Source organism: Xenopus laevis, chromosome 7S (genome assembly GCF_017654675.1).
Source record: "Xenopus laevis strain J_2021 chromosome 7S, Xenopus_laevis_v10.1, whole genome shotgun sequence".
In the NCBI taxonomy this organism is placed as follows: Eukaryota; Metazoa; Chordata; class Amphibia; order Anura; family Pipidae; genus Xenopus; species Xenopus laevis.
This window is the reverse complement of record NC_054384.1, coordinates 5,862,229-5,884,935: the sequence shown is the minus strand read 5'-3', so window position 1 is coordinate 5,884,935 and position 22,707 is coordinate 5,862,229. Positions and strand designations below refer to the sequence as shown.

Below are 22,707 nucleotides of genomic sequence, written 5' to 3'. Positions count from 1 at the left end.
ATAGTTTTCAAGATATTAACACTTTTTGAACCACTTTTCTTAGGGATGCAAAACTGCAGTGGCAACTTATGTCGGCTGAAAATGTATTTCCTGATAGAAACAGATGTGGCATTTCGCTGGCCAGTTCTAAGCAGAGCAATATCTCAAGATGTTCCTTTTGGCAGGAAACAATTTCAATGGCCCGTCGCACAAATGATGGTGGAGAGGTTTGAATTAGTCATATTTAGGTTCAAATTCATTATATTAGCAGTTTAAAACTGCTGATATCTTGAAAACTAGAAATATAAATGCAAAAGTGCTCAGGAGAGCGATCTGAGCAATTTATTTGTTTTGTGGGCCAATATGGGACATGACAAAAGATCTGCCTGAAAATTGGCCACACGTTTATCAGAAGGGATGCACCAAATCCAATATTTTGGATTCAGCTGAACCCCCGAATCCTTCGGGACTAATTCGGCCGAATACCGAACCGAATTTGCATATGCAAAATAGGGGTGGGGAAAACATTTTTTACTTCCTTGTTTTTTGACAAAAAGTCACGTCATTTCCCTCCCCACCCCTAATTTGTATATGCAAATTAGGATTCGGTTCGGCCGGGCAGAAGGATTCGGCCGAATCTAAATTCTGCTGAAAAGGGCTGAATCCTGGCCAATTCCCAAACAGAATCCTGGATTGGGTGTATCCCTATTTATCAGGCAGGTTTAGGGTTGCCACCTGTGCAGTATTTTACCGGCCTGACCGGTAAAAATGATACTTGTGCCCAATGTTAATTAATATGGAAAAAATCGAAATATATTGGAAGGCCGGTATTTTTTTCCTGGAAAAGGTGGCAACCCTAGGCAGGTTATTAAAACCATTGATGCAGTCTTCATCTGGCTGGTCTCCCTACAACATCACTATGCTCCAATCATCAGCCCAGGGGACTAAAATGATTGGATCACCCTGATTTGGCCCGGCCTGTTGGTGGTCAAAATGGGTAAAATGAGCAGATGCCAAGCTTTGCGCAATTTCTACTTTTAAATAGGGGCTCTCTCTGCCCAAAGCTAAATGTAGTCCCACCCCTTGTTTCAATTATTTATTTATAGTTTAAGTGGATGGTGTTTCCTTTTTCTGCATATTGTACGTTTTTTTAAAAAAAAAATTACGGGGGTGATGTTTTAATGTGCACTTCCTGTTCAGACGGTCCCTTCCCGGGGAAGGCAGTGCAACTGAGAATGTCTGTGCAAAGGTTCCTGCTATAATTAGCTGTGCATTAACCACCTTCCGGACACCCAAACTGTAATGATCTGATTGCTGATATTAGGAGATTGGACAGAACTGAAGCATTCTGGCCCGGCATATTTTCATCATATAAAATATACAGAAAACATATAGGGGAAAAAATCCTTGAGTTGAAGAACAGCATCAAGTTCTCCTTGCCCTTTAATGAGAGCTTATTAAGATCACTGTTGCTAAAATAAAAAACAGCTCTTGGGTTAATTATCAGATCTAGAGGTCTCAGCCCAATCTCATGTTCAAGGACACAACCCCTCACACCCTGCTTCCCTTCATATCATTTAAAGGATAAATAAACCTTAAATAAGTGAATGTAAAATTTAGCAGTGGGTTATTCTAAGCACTTTTGCAATGTACATTAATTATTTATGTTATTTAATGCCAAGATATTAAGGGATACATGTACTGTTAATGTGAATGAATTTTGTTACAACAGCACCACCTGCTGGTCAGTTTCCCACCAGTCTGACCACCAAGTAGTCAAGGAAGTTGTCAGGAGAAAGAAAGAGGCTGCTCTGATGTTTTTCCGTTTAGGAATTAAATTAGAAATCTTTTTTTTAAATCATTCCTAAGCAGAAGAACATCAGCCTCTTTCTTTCTCCTGACAACTTCCTTGACTACTTGGTGGTCAGACTGGTGGGAAACTGACCAGCAGGTGGCGCTGTTGTAACAAAATCCATTCATATTAACATTACATGTATCCCTTAATATCTTGGAATTAAAATAAAACAAATAATGAATGTACATTGCAAAGGTGCTTAGAATAGCCCACTGCTAAATTTTACATTCAATTATTTTCAAGGTTTACCTATCCTTTAAATGCCGCTGAGGAAGCAATTCTGCATGCACGCCCTACTTCCTGCTCTTTTCCATTAACTGTCTCCAAATTGGTAGTGGACTGATGAGCCTAGCTGGGCTCCCGTGTAATTGGCTACTAGAGGGAGCCACTAGGTCACCTGATGGACTGGCATGGTCCCACAGAGGTAAATAAATTCAGTTAATTATACAAATATATAAGTTTACATTTCTTGGGTTCTGGCAAGTATTAAAACATCTGGAAAAAAATATAGCTATGGATGGAAAAACATTTAAAGGGGAAGTAAACACCCTGAAACAAATAAATCAAAAATTTCTTGCTCTTTACATATTTTTGTATAATGAGTTTCACATAGCAGCGCCCTCAACTCACAGAGAGCCCTGAGCCCTATTCTAAAGAGAGGGACAGGGTAACACATAAATTAGGGAAGTCCAATAATCTGCTGTACTACAACTCCCAGCATCTCCTGACGCTTCTCTGCTCCTTTCTGTTGCTCGGCATCAGGAGACGCTTCTCTGCTCAGCAAGTTCAACTGGTCGGCCAGCTGAACAGAACAGCAGGGGGCGCTGCTGTAGGAAATTCATTACATTAGTATAAAAACTGCTAATATCTTATAAACTAGGGTGGGAAAAAAAACATTATAAATTCCAAAATATCAGAACAGCAATTTCTGCTTTTGGGGTGTTTCGTCGACCTTAAGGGGTGTTTTATCAAATCAGCATCAAAATTTGTAACAAAATGGTCAAAAAAGGCTCTAGTTTATTGATAAAAAAAAAGTAAGAATTAAAAAAAAAGTAAGAATTAAAAAAAAAGTAAGAATTAAAAAAAAACAGAAAAAAAATCCTTTGTTTATAAACATAGGGGTTTCAGGTTCATATGGGGTTCACAAATAGACGCAATAAGATCTCTCTTTACATATATATATCTCTTCAACTGTATAATAGAATACTTTAAAAGCGAAATCTGTAAGACGGACTACTGACCATACAATCGAGACGAGAAAGGCACTAGAAACAGTTACAAATATCCTCCATTTGTTTTTTTTTATCTCTGACGTAGAAATTTTTAAAGGTCATCGTTTATACACATCATTTTTGTCTGAAAAATAAAGGTAGGAAATCCTTAGAAAAATCACTGTACAACAGAGAGCTCTGGGGCTTTGTGAAAGATTTTACAAAAAAAACACTTTTTACCAAAAAAGTCGCGACAGGGGAAAGGGAGACTGAGCTCCGGGAGGAATAAATAGGTGACTATTTGGGGAAATTTTGGCAGTTCACAAAATGTGATTGAAAAATAAACTTCAACCAGGTTTATCATCGTCACTGATGAGACTTTGGGGGGCAAAAATACCTGGTGCGGGACCTTAATATTCAAAATGCAACATGGGGTTCTCTAAGTACAAGTTCCGGCACACCATGTGACCCTTCAGCGACGGTGCATGCTGGGAGCTGTACTGGCACATTAAAGGGATACTGTCATGGGAAAACATGTTTTTTTTCCAAAACACATCAGTTAATAGTGCTGCTCCAGTAGAATTCTGCACTGAAATCCATTTCTCAAAAGAGCAAACAGATTTTTATATATTTAATTTTGAAATCTAACATGACATATTGTCAATTTCCCAGCTGCCTTCATGTGACGTGTCATGTGACTTGTGCTCTGATAAACTTCAGTCACTCTTTACTGCTGTACTGCAAGTAGGAGTGATATCACCCCCTTTCTTCCCCCCCCCCCAGCAGCCAAACAACAGAACAATGGGAAGTTAACAGCTCCCTGGTAGATCTAAGAACAACACTTAATAGTAAAATCCAGGTCCCCCTGCAACTGATTCAGTTACATTAAGTAGGAGAAATAGCAGCCTGCCAGAAAGTAATTCCATCCTAAAGTGCAGGCACAAGTCACATGACTGGGGCAGCTGGGAAACTGACAATATGAATAGCCACATGTCAGATTTCAAAATTAAATATAAAAAATTCTGTTTGCTCTTTTGAGAAATGGATTTCAGTGCAGAATTCTGCTAGAGCAGCACTATTAACTGATGTGTTTTGAAAAAAAAACGTTTTCCCATGACAGTATCCCTTTAAGCTGATATATAGGGGTATATTTATCAAAGAGTGAAGTTACAGATCGCTACATTCCTCTAGAGTGAAATTCCGCCATTCTCCATTCATTTCTATGGGATTAGAGCCCTGCAGCGGGTCGGGTACCCGAGGGTTACCTGCAAAAGCGGGCACCCTGCACAATGAGGGGGAGGATTTTCAGATGCGGGTCGGGTTGTGGGTCTCATCTAAATTTCTTATATGTAATATTGTCTATATTTCATTCTTTTTTAAGTTTTACAAAACGTGTTTCTGTCCGCGCCCACTTTTGATGACGTCACTTCCTTGCAGCACCATCACTTCCTGTTTAATGGTGGTCGGTGCATTGCGGATGAGGCAGTTGTGGGTCCGGTTCGGGGTAGCGGATCAAAGTGGGTAAATATGTGGGCTACGGGTTCGGGTCTTAGAAATTGGTTCCGCGCAGGACCCTATATGGGATTTTTACAAGAGTATTTATCAATGGGTGAATTTCACTCTAGAGGACTGTGGCGATCTCTAACTTCACTCTTTGATAAATATAATTAGGGATGCACCGAATCCACCATTTTGGATTCGGCTGAACCCCCAAATCCTTCGCGAAAGATTCGGCTGAATACTGAATTTGCTTACGCAAATTAGGGGTGGGAAGGGGAAAACATTTTTTACTTCTTTGTTTTATGACAAAAAGTCACACAATTTCCCTCCCCGTCCCTAATTTGCATATGCAAATTAGGATTTGGCCGAATCCTGCTGAAAAAGGCCGAATCCTGAACTGAATCCTGGATAAGGTGCATCCCTACATATAACCCAAAGTGTTACTGTTGCAGCCCCGTCCTGAATAGAGATAAGAGCATAGGGTGCAATGGAATGATTCACAGTCCCTGGGGTCTTAGGGTGGTCTCCCCTGCCTGCACCCCCTCCAAATACACCTCTGGCTTCACTCATGTTAGTGACGTCTAATTCTTCATAGGGACGTTGCTTAGGGCCCAGTATTTGGGGGGTGTGATATGAAAGTATGTTTTATTCCCAGGCGCGGCTGTAAAACAGGGGAATAAAAGCAAATAACTATTTTAATAATATAATAATAATTAGAATAACAAGGCCCCTTCCTGCACCACTCGGCTATGGGCAAGTCATTGCGGCTCCTGCAGGGAAGGGGAAACAGTGCATGATAAATTAAATTCTTGGTTTCACTTTGGAGAGGAGAAATATCACAGTGCTGATCAGGTAACGGCGAGGAGTAAGGAGGCTGCTAAGAGTCTGCCATTGTCTCACAGGCCTCCTTTGGCCTCTATAACTGATTCACCAGTAGGTTGTACTTGTGCCGCTTCATGCAGAGCCGCTGTAGATACGAGGTTATGGGCCACTGCAGGGAGTGAGGGACTATCCCTTCAATGTTTCTCTCAAAGTACTGGAACGGCTTGTACCACCAAACCCGGGAAAGGAGGTTTGAGGAGCTCTTCTCTTTAAGCACCTGAAAAAAAAAAAGAATGCTCTGTTATACAGATAGCTAGAATCTCAGCTGCCATAAAGCAGGACAGGACTGCTGCTTACAATGGGGATCAGATAGGATCTGTGCAGCCACTGGGACAGAATGTTCTGTTATACAGATAGCTAGAATCTCAGCTGCCATAAAGCAGGACAGGACTGCTGCTTACAATGGGGATCAGATAGGATCTGTGCAGCCACTGGGACAGAATGTTCTGTTATACAGATAACTAGAATCTCAGCTGCCATAAAGCAGGACAGGACTGCTGCTTACAATGGGGATCAGATAGGATCTGTGCAGCCACTGGGACAGAATGTTCTGTTATACAGATAGCTAGAATCTCAGCTGCCATAAAGCAGGACAGTACTGCTGCTTACAATGGGGATCAGATAGGATCTGTGCAGCCACTGGGACAGAATGTTCTGTTATACAGATAGCTAGAATCTCAGCTGCCATAAAGCAGGACAGGACTGTTGCTTACAATGGGGATCAGATAGGATCTGTGCAGCCACTGGGACAGAATGTTCTGTTATACAGATAGCTAGAATCTCAGCTGCCATAAAGCAGGACAGGACTGCTGCTTACAATGGGGATCAGATAGGATCTGTGCAGCCACTGGGACAGAATGTTCTGTTATACAGATAGCTAGAATCTCAGCTGCCATAAAGCAGGACAGGACTGCTGCTTACAATGGGGATCAGATAGGATCTGTGCAGCCACTGGGACAGAATGCTCTGTTATACAGATAGCTAGAATCTCAGCCATAAAGCAGGACAGGACTGCTGCTTCCAATGGGGATCAGATAGGATCTGTGCAGCCACTGGGACAGAATGTTCTGTTATACAGATAGCTAGAATCTCAGCTGCCATAAAGCAGGACAGGACTGCTGCTTACAATGGGGATCAGATAGGATCTGTGCAGCCACTGGGACAGAATGCTCTGTTATACAGATAGCTAGAATCTCAGCTGCCATAAAGCAGGACAGGACTGCTGCTTACAATGGGGATCAGATAGGATCTGTGCAGCCACTGGGACAGAACGCTCTGTTATACAGATGCCATAAAGCAGGGCAGGACTGCTTCGGACCAAATTGGGGGCAGGCCAAGGGCTTTTATTCAAGGGTATTACAAATAACCGGCAACAACATTGGCGGTAAATTTGTAATAACAGCCCCGGCATGGGGTAGGCCAGGAAAATACCTGGCAAGTGGCAACCCTACTAGCGGGATGGCACTCATCACGATTCGTTTTCCGAAGACGCCTGACGTTTCCTTAGGCTACTTCGGAAAACGAATCGCATTAAGTGCCATCCCAACAGCGATTTACATTTTAGCCGGTGGGAAGGCAGTTTGGGGAGATCAGTCGCCCCGAAGAAGAGGAGATTTGCCGCCGGGTGACTAATCTCCCTGAATCTGCCTGTGTGCCCCGACGCTTAGTCTTAGAATCCTTTACTTTACAATGGAATTACACTGTGAGCCTAAGGGATGCTGGGAAATAACCCCTGCAAGCACAGAGGCATACCATTGTGGATTCCTTTTAATCTGTAAAACCATATATATGAAAAAGGGGGTATATTTTTTATTTAAGGAAGGCTTTAGTGAGATAAGAATTAGTGCTTGGCTGAGACTGATGTAGGCTGTGCAGAAAGAAATTATTTCCCCTTCCCAATTCAAAGTGTGGCTTTATACCTAGGAACAGCACCTTTATTCTACTTTATCAATGTATTCCAATATTTAATCCAGGTATTCATGTGATACAGGACACAGCTCCCCCAGAAGAGACGTCCCCAATTAAAAAGTATTGTAACAATCAATAAGGCGGATCAATGCCAACGACCTTAAAACGCTTTCCCTGCAGGCTGCTACCGTCGCTTTAACAAGGCACAGCTACACAGCGTATTAAATATGCATTATGGTAGTCAATACCCTTTAAAGAAGTAAAGCTTAACTAAAGAAGTAGGTAGAAATGTTGTACATGATGTTTTGTGCTTCTGTACCAGCCCAAGGCAACCACAGCCCTTTAGCAGTAAAGATCTGTGTCTCCAAAGATGCCCCAGTAGCTCCCCATCTTCTTTTCTGCTGATTCACTGCACATGCTCTGTGCTGCTGTCACTTACTGAGCTTAGGGACCCACTCACAATATACAGTACACATAGAATAGAAATGTCACAATATAAGGCTGATTAGTAATTAATACACATAATTACTACATGGCAGCACAGAAACCAGTGCAATTAGCATCAGAATTGAATAATCAGCAAACCTGTAGCATCAGCTTATATTACAGCCAGGGAAGCTCATTTTCTGCTGGATAATTAGTGACAAGCCCTAAGCTTAGCTTCTCAACAGCCAATCAGAGCCCACTGAGCATGTGAGTGTCACAGACACTTTCCAAGATGGTGACCCCCTGTGACAAGTTTGAAGTCCTGGATCATTGCTGCTATTGACAAGCTCAAACTTTAGCCTCGTGCAATATGTTCAGTATAAAAAAACATGGCAATTTTAGCCATGTTAATTTTTAGGGTTTAGTTCTCCTTTAATCGAGGAAACAGACAGTGAAATGTGCCGTTAAGCTGCCAGGCTGAAGCTGGAGTCAGAACTTACTTGTTGGTTGGCCATGGTGTGATACCACCAGAAGCTCCTGGATGTGATGTAATAGGCCACGACTACGTCCACAGTGTAGTGATCATGAGCCAGCAGAATGCAGAAGATGCCCACGCAGCTGAGGAACCAGCACAGCCAGTGGTAAAGCCACAAACGCGGCGACGAATCTGATAGATAAACACAGAGTATGTCATTATCTCTATAGCGCCTGTTATACGTGACTGTGGGAGCTGCCATGCTGCAAGGCAAGCAGTAACGTTCACTGAACTACATAGAACAAGAAGCAGAGCAGCAAGTTCCAGGCCAAGCTGTATATTTTATGTTGCCAAATAAGGCAGGTTGTGGGCCATGGCCTTATACAGTACAAATAGAATAGAGAGAATAAAAGACTTACACTCTTTGATGAACATGTAGGTAAGTGTTAACATGACGGTGTGCCCACTGTATAAATAGTCCCCACACAACGTGTGCGATCCTGTGATGGACAGGCCCCCACCCGCTAACATCTTCAGTACCCTCCGGGTCTGTGCCTCCCAGTTGCCAAACAGCTGCCAGGTAAAGAGAAGAACGAGAGATTAGTCTGCAGGAAAATACTTGTATTTATAGAATATACATTGAAGGGAGTTGCCATGGCGCTTGCACCACCAAGTAGCAACGGCATCGCTTCTGCTGGCTTGTCTGGCTGCCACAGGAGGGGGCAGAGAAGCCAATGCCCCGATTCACTATTTGCTTGTGCAGGTATGGGACCTGTTATCCGGAATGCTTCCAGATAATGGATCTTTCCATAATTTGGATCTTCATACCTTAAGTCTACTAGAAAATCATATAAACATTAAATAAACCCAATAGGCTGGTTTTGCTTCCAATAAGGATTAATTACAGTATATCTTAGTACAAGCGACTGTTTTATTATTACACAGAAAAAGGAAATCATTTTTAAAAATTTGGATTATTTGATTAAAATGGAGTCTGTAATTCTGAGCTTTCTGGATAACGGGTTTCCGGATAACAGATGCCGTACCTGTAAATGGAAATCTCTCTCTCTCTCCCTTTTCACATTTTTCCGTCGACATTAATAGTCGAATTAACCCATTCCTTAGCCAATGATAGCGTCAGTCTGATGGGCCGATCTTACGGCTAAAGGTGGCCACTGACGCACAGATAATATTCGTACGATATTCGGTTCGTTTATGGTGGGAAAGACTTGGATATCAGTTGGCTCGTTGATCGGGCTGGACAGAAAATTTTGATTGGGCGCCTCTGAAGGGATTCAGACATCGGCCATTGTTAGCGCTGAATCGTCAGATAAAGGTAGAATTCTATCGTTTTCTATCGGATTAAAACTAACGATCTTTCTTTCTTGGAAAGGTCTTTTCCAAGAAAGATCGTAATTGTTACGTCTATGGCCACCTTAAGAGAGCGGATTGAATTTCAGAACAAGGCTCACATAGAATCCCAGCAAACGTGCCCTGATCCTGACAGTCGCCATGAACACTAGAGAAAATTGCAGCCTGGGCCCAATATGGTTGCCGGTGCCAAAGCAAATAGAATGGTGAAAGCTGAGCCCTGGGGTATTTAGGAACGGATAAGTAGGCTGCCCGTCATACAGCAAGGAGATCCTCCTGTTTACATTGACAGAATAATAAACATAGCAGTCAGGCTGGAAAGTGATGGGTGTTGCCATACATAGATCAGGGAGTAGGCCCCTGCCAGGCATCATTTCTTCTTACCGGAAAGCCCCGGGCAGTGGCATGTGGATTTCCCAACGCTGACGGCACAGAGCTCATCAATCACTGCCGTGCCTCCGTATACTGGGCCCAGCGACCCTAACCAGTGATTAACCACTCGGCTTCCCAATGGGCTAAACTGTCAGCTCAGTGACCTGCTGCTTAACGAGAAATTAGATTCTGTTTATCAGGGTTTTTTCTCCACTACAGGCCTGGCATTCCGAGGGTGAAAAAGAAAAGCCTGGAAAGGTAGCTGGCTAAGAAATAATGTATTTGTGCGCCATTTAATAGATTACCCTCATTAGCGCCAGGACCCCAGTGCTGGTAGAAAGCAATGCCAACCACTGTGCCACAGCTGAGATGAATGGACAGTATGTTTTACTCCCAAACAGTAGCCGGATCCCCAACCATCAGGCTCTAAGGGTCAGGCACACAGGCAGATCCAGGGAGGTTAGTCGCCCGGCAACAAATCTCCTCTTCTTCGGGGCGACTAATATCCCCAAACTGCTTCACGCCGCTAGAATGTAAATCGCCGGCGGGATGGCACTCGGAGCGATTCGTTTTCCCAAGTCACCTGAAGTTGCCTGATGAGGAAACTTCGGGCGACTTCAGAAAATGAATCGCTCCAAGTGCCATCCCGCCGGCGATTTACATTTTAGCTGGCGGGAAGGCAGTTCGGGGAGAGATTAGTCACCCTGAAGCGGCGACAAATCTCCCCGAATGTGCCTGTGTGCCCTGATCTAAAGCTTAGCTTTTGTACCCACCAATTGAGTGTCAGACACACAACCAGCTTTATACAATGTGTCATGTGTTGTGTCACAATTGTAAATGGCATCATGTGCTGTATGTTACCCATGTAAAGAGGAATTATAGAGATAACCCCCCTTTTTTTGGAACATGAAACAAATATCTTACATTTAACAAACGGGCCAAAGAAAGTCTATCCTTTAGTTTCCCTTCCTCCCAATGCTTCATATGGGCAAACAGGTGACCTCCAGACTAGTGCAGCTCCTTATATATTGCATGTATAATGTATGGCCCCATCAGTCTCAATACAGCATGACATGTCCCCACCCCAGTGAGTAGCCATCAGTTGGGGGGTGGGAAGGAATATTGGGCTGGTGTGCAAGGTATCTGCCCCTCAGATGTAAAGGAACAGTCTAAAATTATTGCTCAGCAGTGGAAGCAAGCATTCTTCCATCCTCCACTGAAGTCTATAAATTGATTTTTTTTTCATCATCAGAGCAAAAAGCCCAGAAGGTTCTCAATACATTCCAAGGAGATTATATATATAATTATTATTATACAAGGAGTTCCCTGTGTTTGAGACTAGTTTTAGTCAAAGCCTTTCTCATAATTGGCCCCTGGAGGGCACTGTGGAGCATACTCGGGTCTGCTGTTTGGGAGAAATCATGGCTACATCCATGGAAATCATTAAATAAAAATAAGTAGAGAAGCAGAGCTCCATGCGCAGTATAACCCATGCCATTATGTCCCAGCCAACGTGTACATTAAAATAAACTTGACTTATAACCAGTGTATAAAGTCCCTCTAATTTGCAGAACGGCTCAGAGTTAAAATGAAAAGTTCTCTGGACCTGCAGTTAAAATCCAGGCTATGAATCTGGTGTGCGGCCTTGGCCAGGCACTTACTCTTGCCTTAAAGCAGGTATTCTTATCCTATGGATCCCCATGCTGTTCAGGGAGGGTCCTTATCCCCCAGAGTAAGGCAAAACTTCTGCAACACAAATCATTTATATCACATGCAGAGGCCTCCTGTCCTACCTGCACCCCAATGAGCCCCAGTATTGTCTGTACTTAATAAAAAGCAGAGTTGTGGTCTCCATCTCTAGTATGCAGCCGGGAACATGCCCAGTAGAAGCAGATTGGTTGTGGGCATCATCTGTCCATTGCTCCTGGGCAGTGACCCCTTCCCGCGTTTTTAGAAGCAGGGTCCTCAGTATTTATATATGTAATCTTTATGTGTGATGTGGAAACCCCTCCGTTTGTAGAGGGCCAAGGAACATATACTTATAAATACATTACAAATACATGACAATAACAGACTAATTGTATTTATGTTCATGCCCAAAAGCGCTGCCCGTCTAATGCTGTCCTAATACCCAGTATATAAGTCACTGTGAGAACCAGAGGCAGAGCAGTGACAGTTCCCAGAGCTCGAGCCAATGCACTGAGAGGCATTCCTACTCAAATGCGTTTTTTTGCCTTCCTCTGGATCAACTGGCAGTTAGGCAGGTGTTAAAATAGAGGTTGAACTTGATGGACGTGTGTCTTTTTTCAACCTAACTTACTATGTTTCTATGTGAGGATTAGCATAGCAGGCGACAGTTACTGAACCGTTTAGCCTCTAAATCCAAGTGCCATGTGCTCTCCTAATGATCTCCCCTGGGTGCTGAGCAGGCGTTCTCTATGCTAATCCCACTGTTAATAAGCCAATAGTTCTTGATTAAATCTTAAAACCAAGCCATAAACAATCAGAGAAATTCTGAGCTTTCATGTCCCAATGTGTGGGGAACAAACAGAAACCTATAGGTGTAACTCCCCAGAAGGGATAAACCCCTGTAGGTGGGATTGCTGGGCTTTGGTGGGTGCATTTATACAAGGAGGGAAATATCAACGCCACAGGCACTAGATATTGTGGATATGGGGTGGTAGTAATGGTGTATTAGGGTTGATGTGGCCTGGTAAAGCCTTTGGCACTTACAGATGGGTTTGCTGCTCAACCAGAACAAGCAATGATATTTATGTGAATATTAAAGGAAAGGTAAGGTAAGTAGCAATGTATGTTCTGTAAGAAACAAGCAAAATCCCATGGACTGTAATAAGGCAGAGAGCTGAGCGTTCCACCTCGAGGGAAGCCTGTAACTGTCAGACGCTGGATGTCTCATGGCGTTTCCCAGAAAGCACTCACTAACTCAGTAGGGAAATGCCGGCTGCTCACCAATTAGAAGCATTTAGATCTGTAGCACCAATAATGTCTCATGTTTCACTTTATTCCATGTGAATAGGAAACACGTGGCAAGAGACGACGTGGAACCGGGTTACAGACACACTAACCCTAAACTGCACCATCCCAGTGACTCCCAAGTCCAACACCAATGTTTTGCCTTTCTTAGCCCTGTGCTTAAAGGCCACATTCCCCTAATGATATTCTATGCCACTTATTCATCAAGCCATGACCCCTTCTATCATCTCGTTAAAATTGTTTAATAAGCTTTTAGTATTATCTAGAGCAGGGATCTCCAACCTTTTGAACCCGTGAGCAACATTCAGAAGTAAAAGGAGTTGGGGAGCAATCCACTATTTTGGATTCGAAATATTCAGCCGAACCGAATCCGAACCCTAATTTGCATATGCAAATTAGGATTCGATCGGCTGGGTAGAAGGGTTCCGTCGAATCCTGCTGAAAAAGGCCGAATACTGGATTCGGTGCATCCCTAGGAGCAACACGTGCATGTAAAATGTTCTTGGGGTGCCAAATAAGCACTGTGATTGGCCTTTTGGTAGCCCCTATGTTGATTGTCAACCTACATTGAGACTCTTTTCTCTGTACATCTGTTTTTTATACAACCAACACTTGCCTCCAAGCCAGGAATTCAAAAATAAGCCCCTGCTTTGAGGACACTGAGAGCAACATCCGAGGGAGCAACATGTCGCTTTTGAGCTACTGGTTGGGGATCACTGATCTAGAGAGTGACAATTTGCAATTGGTCTTTATTTTTTATTATTTGTGGGTTTTGAGTTATCTTAGCAGTTCTCCAGTTTGCAAGTTCAGCCATCTGGTTGCTAGGGTCCAAATGATCCTAACAACCATGCCTTGACATGTATATAACAATACATTTGTAGCCTTACAGAGCATTTGTTTTGTTTTTAGATGAGGTCAGTGACCCCCATTTCAAAGCTGGAAAGAGTCAGAAGAAGAAGGCACAAAAATAACACAAAAACTATACAAAAAGAAAAAATGAAGGCCAATTGAAAAGCTGCTTAGAATTGGCCATTCTAAACATACTGAAAGTTGAAAATAGGAGGGCAATAGGGGAACACTAGGTAAAATATAAATAGTATGGCATAGTGTCCATTTAACAGATATGGCAAAGAATGAGCCCGTATTTACCTACATTCATTAAACAAAAGACTGGGCCCCCCCTGACTAGTTCTTTACTGCACCATCAGACGTGGCGCCATTGCAAAATAACCCCTGGAAAGGCCACTCACCTTAGGAGAGCATCTGAAATGCATGCCAGGAACAGGTAGCGTCGTTATGTACATCGTTATACAGCGATAAAGATACAGAGTTCCCACTATACAAAAAAATCTTCGACTAATGATAGATCTGCAACAATAAAAAAAGGGTGAAGTCAGAAAACATTTCTTGTGCGACTTATTAAATATTTCTGTAGATACATTTCTACAAAAAGCGAACACGGCGGAGAGTGGGGATGGTTAGAAGGGGCATCAAGTTGCATCAGACATTTGCTGCATCGGGAACAATTTGTGGAATACCCGCAAATTGGTTGGGTTTCGGGCAAAAAGTCCCCGATTCCCTGGCCGTGTTGGCAGGAACCAGGGGTCAGCCTTGATCACTCCCACCTTCCCTTGTGGTTCTGCCAGTTTTTTACTTTTTATTTTGAAGATTCAGAGCTGGAGTGACGTCACTTCTGGTCCAATGTGACATCACTTCCGGTTTAGTGTGTCCCCGGGTCAGAAGGTTAGTTGGCCTATTGCGGGTCAGGTAGTGGATCAGCAGGGGAAAATTGTGGTTTGTGGGTCTGGGTTGCAGGTCACGGGTATGGGTTGGGTACGGTTATCAGAAAATTGACCCACACAGGACTCTAGCTGCAGGGAAATGGATGCATATATACTAGGGATGCACCGAATCCACTATTTTGCATCCGCCCGAACTCCCTAATCCTTTGCAAAAGATTCAGCCGAATACCGAACCTAATCCGATTTTGCATATACAAATTAAGGGTTGGGAAGGGGAAAACATTTTTTACTACTTTGTTTTGTGACAAAAAGTCATGTGATTTCCCTCTCCTCCTCTAAGATTCGGTTCGACTGGGCAGAAGGATTCGGCTGAATCCGACTTAAAAAGGCCGAATCCTGAACCGAATCCTGGATTCGGAGCATCTCGATTATATACAAACTGTACACAGTCAGAACAGCTTAACATTCTGCTTTTAGTGTAAAAATCATTATTTAAAGACTCAGTACCATGGACATTTTCAAAGAGCTCTAAGGACCGTTACACTGGCATTCATTTGCTATTTAGGCCTATGGAGTTCTGGCCTCCATGTTTTTATGTCATAAGTAAATGCCCAAAATTGCCCCCCTGTTGTTCCCGGTTAGCTGGCAGTTGGGTTTCCATTAAAGTGGCAGCACCTAAAATAATTGTGCTCAAGCACATGAAGTGCCGGTGATGATGGAAGGAGGAGCCCAGAAGGTAAGTGACGGGCTCTAAGCAGCATAGGGCTACTGACCACTACTGATTTAGCTTCCTTGATACACGGAACATGTTGACCTCCAGAGAGGCTGTTCAGTTCATACGGCTGCTGCTAAAACTAGTGTGCGTGATACTTTGCGGTTTTAGGAACGGATGTAAATGATTAACAATACAATGTGTCAGTTCTAGAAATAAAGGGTAATAAATGCCTGTCTCTATGGAGTCTGATTCTGCTCAGATCAAGCTATATGGCACCTTGGTTTATAAGCAATACAGTCATATACTGTAAGACTTTAACCAGGAATATTACTTTCCTGTTAATATATGCAGAAGCATCTGGACATGTATGTGTGGAACCTGATAAGGGTTTTTTTCAACAATTTGAATCTCTGCACTTTAAGTCTACTAAAAAAAAATATTTAAACATTAATTAGACCCAACGGTCTTCTACCTGCAAAGAACACCAGAGCCAATCAATTGCCACGGGTCACAGGACTCGGGCAAAAGTTTCCCATGGTGCTAAATAAGATGTACTCACTTGTGTTTTAGCAATATCCACTGGCACAACCAGAAGCCCACAAGAATCATCCCATTAATTTCACATATGGAAAAAGCCCACTGCACCCTGTCAAAATAATCGAAAAATACATCTGGCAGCGGAGCTTCCTCTGTTTTGGAAGGCACTCGTTCGTGGACGACTGAGATCATCACCGTGGTAAAAATGAAACAGCAAAGTGCATAGAGGAAGGCGATGAAGGTTTTGCCCCATTCATCAGGAAAAGGCTGGCTACGCTCTGGTTCAGGCAAGGGAATTTGGATCATTTCTTTGCAAAACCCATTGGGAATTCCATTCTTTTTGGCAAAGCCATAATCGCCGACTGGGTGAGCTTTGTGGTTGCCGAGGTGACCGTTGGCATGGCCGTTCTTGTGCTCCTCTATATGGTGCTCTATTTTTAAAGTTTCTATCATCTCCAGCAAATGCCGGCCATTGTCCGAAGACACAAGTGACAAGGGAGGCTTCTTGAAGTCATCTACTTTAAGCATGAGCAAGCCCTGGCCAGATAGAGATTTTAAGGTATCAGAGTATTCCTGTAGTCCCCTCTCCGAGAGCCAGTTGGCCACCTCTTTTGGTGACCAGAAGATTACCTGATTCATATTCAAGTCAGGGTAACGTCCCATTTACTTATCCTCAACGCTATCGTAGACTGCAACCCAGCAAGAGACCTATCCTTAGCTTTTCCATGGTGCCCTTTGGGTAGCACAAAATTTAGTCAATGATGACCGACGGGAAGCTTAAGATTCCATGTCCATGTGCGTCTCCATTGGGTGGTGCACAGAATACACTGCTGAGTCTAGAGAGAAAGAAAAAATACACAATTACAGAAGGAACAAGGTAAGGGAAAGTACCCAACCCTAGTGGAAATTCTATTCCTAATCATAACATAAAAGAGCAGCAGCAGTTCTGCACTCTGTTAGGTCCAAAGCAACTCAAATGTTGGACCGATGTTAGCGTTAAAGTTGCATACATTTGGGCCACGTTGGTCAATTGCTGAGGAAGACCAAAGTTTGACAGATAAATAACAAATATTCTAGAGGACACAAACTGTGAAATATCATCAAAGAGGAAATTTTTTGATCTGCTTCACTAAACATTCAGGTGTACCCATACTTTATTAATGGGGGGTCTGCTTTTAATGATGTTGTCCCATTATCATCTGCATCCATAATATCACTGTTAACATTCTGTTCCATGGAAAATATTACTTAAATATTATATTATTTTTATAAGAGAATTGATATTGCTCTATTTAAAAACAATTTCCTATGTAATCTTAACAGAATAATTATCTGAATGAAAAGTATAAAACAGAAGGGTATCTATAGAAATAAGTCAAATCAACTGGATTTGCTGTGTTTTTTATTCCTTGAAGACGTTTCACCAGTCATCCAACAGAATAACTTGCAAATCTTCCTTATTCTGAATTGAGAAAGCCAGTTGGATGACTGGTGAAAAAGTCTTCAAGGAATAAAAAAACACAGCAAGTCCAGTTGATTTGACTTATTTCTATAGATATACCATGACCTGGATGAATGAGAATCTTCACAACCATAAAACAGAAGGGTAATTAAGACAAGCTGTTTGTTGACAGTGTCTTGAGATCTACTGGTCACCAACTAAGGGCAGAGAAACACTCTGCGAATCGGGGAGAAAAATTCCTCTTCTTCGGGCGAGGAAACTTCTGGCGACTTCAGAAAACGAATCGCTCCGAGTGCCATTAAGCCAACGGTTTTCATTCTAGCCGGCGGGAAGGCAGTTTGGGAGATCAGTCGCCCAAAGAAGAGGAGATTTGTGTGTCTCTGCCCTAAAAGTCTACTGGTAGATCCCGATTTACCTTTTGGAAACCCCTGTTCTACATTATCTGCTGTCTGATAAAGGACTGCCATGAACAGCCGTCAGGACGATAAATCTCAAAAGGACGTCAATTTGCCTTTTTGAAAGAGACCGTTTCTAAACAAACTGCTTCCTGATGTTCAGATATTTCAAATTAAACTTGGGAGATGATGGGGGCAATTGTTTGGCCCCTAGAACAATTATGAGGCCGAGGGACACTTGTCACTCCTTCCTTCCAAAATTTTCCTTCCTAACAATTTTCTGACAATCTGGCAAACCATTGGGAAGACCCCATGCATAATTCAAAAGCTTTTATCAGTCCCTGTATTGCACCTTAAAGGGATACTGTCATGGGAAAAAACATTTTTTCAAAATGAATCAGTTAATAGTGCTGCTCCAGCAGAATTCTGCATTGAAACCCATTTCTCAAAAGAGCAAACAGATTTTTTTATATTCAATTTTGAAATCTGACATGGGGCTAGACATTTTGTCAATTTCCCAGCTGCCCCTGGTCATGTGACTTGTGCCTTCACTTTAGGAGAGAAATGCTTTCTGGCAGGCTGCTGTTTTTCCTTCTCAATGTAACTGAATGTGTCTCAGTGGGACATGGGTTTTTACTATTGAGTGTTGTTCTTAGATCTACCAGGCAGCTGTTATCTTGTGTTAGGGAGCTGCTATCTGGTTACCTTCCCATTGTTCTTTTGTTTGGCTGCTGGGGGGGGGAAAGGGAGGGGGGTGATATCACTCCAACTTGCAGTACAGCAGTAAAGAGTGATTGAAGTTTATCAGAGCACAAGTCACATGACTTGGGGCAGCTGGGAAATTGACAAAATGTCTAGCCCCATGTCAGATTTCAAAATTGAATACAAAAAAATCTGTTTGCTCTTTTGAGAAATGGATTTCAGTGCAGAATTCTGCTGGAGCAGCACTACTAACGGATTCATTTTGAAAAAAATATTTCACTACTTCTGTGCATGCCTCTCGTTCCAAAACAGGGAATCTTTCAAAGCAGTAAAAAATAATTATTTTCCAGTCTGACCCGACCCTTTCAACCCAAATTCACCCAACCAGTGGTCAAACCACAGGTCACCGTGACTTTACCCTGATTCGCTCCTCACACTGATGGAATATTTAAACCTACCCAATAGCGATCTATTTGATTCTTAGCCAGATATCATTTGGGAGGATGTTGGGGAGGGCCCATACACATGTGGATTAGCTGCCACCTCAAGTGGAAGGCACCATCTTAAATCTGGCCTGTGTATAGCCGCCATTAACTGCAAATGTAGTGTGAGTTTTCCCAAAAATCAAAAGAAAAGTAGTTAAAAATAGAAAATCATTTATAAAGATATAAAGAAAAGGGCCTAATGTGTTTCATGCCCCTTGGGGCACTTAATTCATAGCCGGTAGTGATGGGCGATTAAAGATTTTGGACGCGTGTCTGAAAAGTCGCTCGTGTCAAAATCGCCGCACGTCAACACTTTTCAGACGCCCATTGACTAACGCCTGCGTTGAAATTGATGCAAGTGACTTTTGCGGCAAAGGGAGAAATTCGTCCATCACTAATAGCCAGCTAAAGACACCTCCCTCCTTACTGCTCTATAGAGAGAGTCCCTTCCCCCAAGTATTCCACTGTAACAGCCCCTGAAGGAATGGGGTGCAAAGGGGTACACCTCATTCCTCCCTATACACTTGCTACAATGTGGAGTCCAGCAAAATCAAGGGGCCCGGGGGTGCTGCCCCATTTGCAGACAATTCCTGCAGAAGTTTGGACGTAATTAACAGAAAGAGACAAAAGCAAAGGAGCCGCTTTCTGTGATTAAGAAGCCAATGAATAATTCACTCGCTGTTGTTTCCACCCTTCTCGAGTTAAATAATTGATTTGTCTATTGAATGTTCCGAGGCAACAGGGGAATAGTTATTTGCACCAATAAATCACTTTACAAATGTGAAGAAACCCATTAACAAGAGACAGAAAGTTAATGGGTCTCTGAAGCCCTTCAGATGATTCACAAACACAGATCTGTTGCCCCCAGTGCATACGGATCCCTTGGGAATGTCAGGGCTGCTCCTTTCATGTGATTTAGAAGCATCATTTTCACACATATATCACATGCGCTATTTATTTATTGGCAGGAGAGAAATATGACTCTATGACCGCCCATTCGGCCACTGCTTCCATAATAATATACAGTTATTGAGAAGCTGACTATGAAAAAAAGCTAGGAGGCTGTTCCTGCTGAATTGTGCTTAGTACAGGGAATACCTATGCTGCCATAGTTTTATGGGATCTCTCTGTACAGACTTTAAGCAAACTTAGGGGACTGTTCCTACTGAATTGTGCTTAGTACAGGGAATACCTATGCTGTCAGTTTTATGGGATCTCTCTGTGCAGACTATGAGCAAACTTAGGGGCTGTTCCTGCTGAATTGTGCTTAGTACAGAGGAATACCTATGCTGCCATAGTTTTATGGGATCTCTCTGTACAGACTATGAGCAAACTTAGGGACTGTTCCTGCTGAATTGTGCTTAGTACAGGGAATACCTATGCTGCCATAGATTTATGGGATCTCTCTGTACAGACTATGAGCAAACTTAGGGGACTGTTCCTGCTGAATTGTGCTTAGTACAGGGAATACCTATGCTGTCATAGTTTTATGGGATCTCTCTGTACAGACTATGAGCAAACTTAGGGACTGTTCCTGCTGAATTGTGCTTAGTACTGGGAATACCTATGCTGCCATAGTTTTATGGGATCTCTCTGTACAGACTATGAGCAAACTAGGGGCTGTTCCTGCTGAATTGTGCTTAGTACAGGAGAATACAATATCTCTCTGTTCAGCAGTTGTTCTGGCTAATACTAATTCCCAAATGATTCAGTTGCCACTCATTTCCCCTATACAAATACTTATCCAGTGTCACTATCCCACATATCATCGAAGTCTGAAAATTATGAGCTGAGCCATTTCGCATGTTGACGAGGTAAAACAAAGCCAGAGGCGAATCACTGCACAGTCACAACTTAATGCCTTTAATAGACTCATAAAACAGGGAAACAAAAGAGGAAAATTGCAACCTTTAAAATCCTCTTACAATTAAAGGGAAAGGAAACCCAAAAATGCTGCCTAATGAAAGCAAATCTAATTCTAACCAGCTTCCCAATATACAGTCATTACACATGTTCAATGTTTCTAAAGTCATATAAATGCCACTGATATAGAAAGGAGCGAGTATTAACAGATCTTGCTGCACTGTTTAAAGAGACAGAACAAGAGAACAAAAAGGGACAGACGGACACTGCTTTCACTAGCAAATAAATAACCAATATATACGTATGTTACAGAATGGCTAATTCTAAGCAACTTTCCAATTGGCCTTCATTTTTTCTTTTTAGTTATTTGCCTTCTTCTTCCGACACTTTCCAACTTTGAAATGGGGGTCACTGACCCCATCTCTGTAAAATTACACGTTTTTTGTTATTGCTACATTTTATTACTTCTCTTTCTATTCAGGCCTCTCATTCATATTCTCTTACTCAAATTTTTCACTCCTGTGTTTTGTGACAAAAAGCCAAGCGATTCCCTCTGAGCCCCTAATTTGCATTTGCAAATTAGGATTCTGATTGCCCGGGCAGAAGGATTCAGCCGAATACCGACCCAAATCCTAATTTGCATATGCAAATCAGGGGTGGGAAGGTGAAAACGTTTTTTACATCCTTGTTTTGTAACAAAAAGTCGCACGATTTCCCTCCCTGCCCCTAATTAGAATATGCAAATTAGGATTTGGTTCGGCCAGGCAGACTGATTCAGCCGAATCCGAATCCTGGCCGAATCCCGAACTGAATTAAGGCAAGGCCAGACATGGGGTTGTTACGTTGCGTTTTTAAAAAAGCTCAGTCGGGCGTAAATACGCCACTGAAACACACGCGACTGTCAACATGCGTTTTCAGCACATAGGTTTTCCCAACATGCACTTCTCATTCCCCCCAATTCCGCTGGCTTGAAATAGAAAAGCTATTTACATGCAAAATTGAGCAGGAATGATTGTCAATACGCAACGTAATTACGTCACAGGCCTAATACGCCGTAAAAATGTATATGCGTCATTTATCTTGCGAGAATTTGGACGCTATATTTATAATATGCTGCGTATTTACGTAACGTGTGGTTTCAAACTTGTAGAGACTATTGATTTGTTAGTTTCTTGACCTATTGGCGTTTCTGCTGAAAAACGCCAATACTTGCGTCCCGTGGCGGACTGCGGCTTGCAAGCGCCCAGTAAGAATTGCATAGTGTTTTCCATTTGTTTCAGTGGTAGTGCAGTTTATCAGTATTTATGCAGCTTTTTTTAAAAACGCAAAGTAAAAACGCCACGTCTGGCCTTGTCCTTAGCAACCGGATGGCTGAATTGGCAAACTGGAGAACTGCTGAGTAAAAAGCGAAATAACTCAAAAACCACAATTAATAAAAAAAGAAAACCAATTGCAAATTGTCTACAAATATCACTCTCTACATCATACTGACATTTCATTTAAACCAGTAAAACTATGTAATGAATTTATATTGGAGAGTTACATGTTCTTTATATAAGGCAGCGTTTTATATTGGGGTGAATATTCCGTTTAAGTTCCAATTCCTTGTTGCGATATTCCTCAAACAAGGAACGCTCCCGAGGCAAATGAACCCAGCACAGTTGCAGGATATCCTCATATGAACTCACAAGATGAACGACTTGTTATAGGAAGGTGCTCCCTTATCACATGCCCGTCTGTTGTATAAATAGCACGGTGCAGCCGGGTAGAGGTACAATACAATACAACTCCCCGTAACCCAACAGCCTTATCTGGAGACCAATAGGATGGACA

At 42.5% G+C, this 22,707-nt stretch overlaps 1 protein-coding gene across 1 annotated transcript in view; it reads right to left on the bottom strand.

Moving 5' to 3' along the window:
- Positions 1 to 2,831: 2,831 nt before the first annotated feature.
- Positions 2,832 to 22,707, bottom strand: part of sgms1.S (sphingomyelin synthase 1 S homeolog) — a 38,028-nt gene continuing 18,152 nt past the window's right edge. The window contains 6 exon segments of the mRNA NM_001091141.1: positions 2,832 to 3,564; positions 4,184 to 5,644; positions 8,262 to 8,428; positions 8,656 to 8,809; positions 14,224 to 14,341; positions 15,990 to 16,803. Coding sequence (NP_001084610.1) covers positions 5,462 to 5,644; positions 8,262 to 8,428; positions 8,656 to 8,809; positions 14,224 to 14,341; positions 15,990 to 16,606 — 1,239 coding nt within the window. The 5' untranslated portion in view covers positions 16,607 to 16,803 and the 3' untranslated portion in view covers positions 2,832 to 3,564; positions 4,184 to 5,461.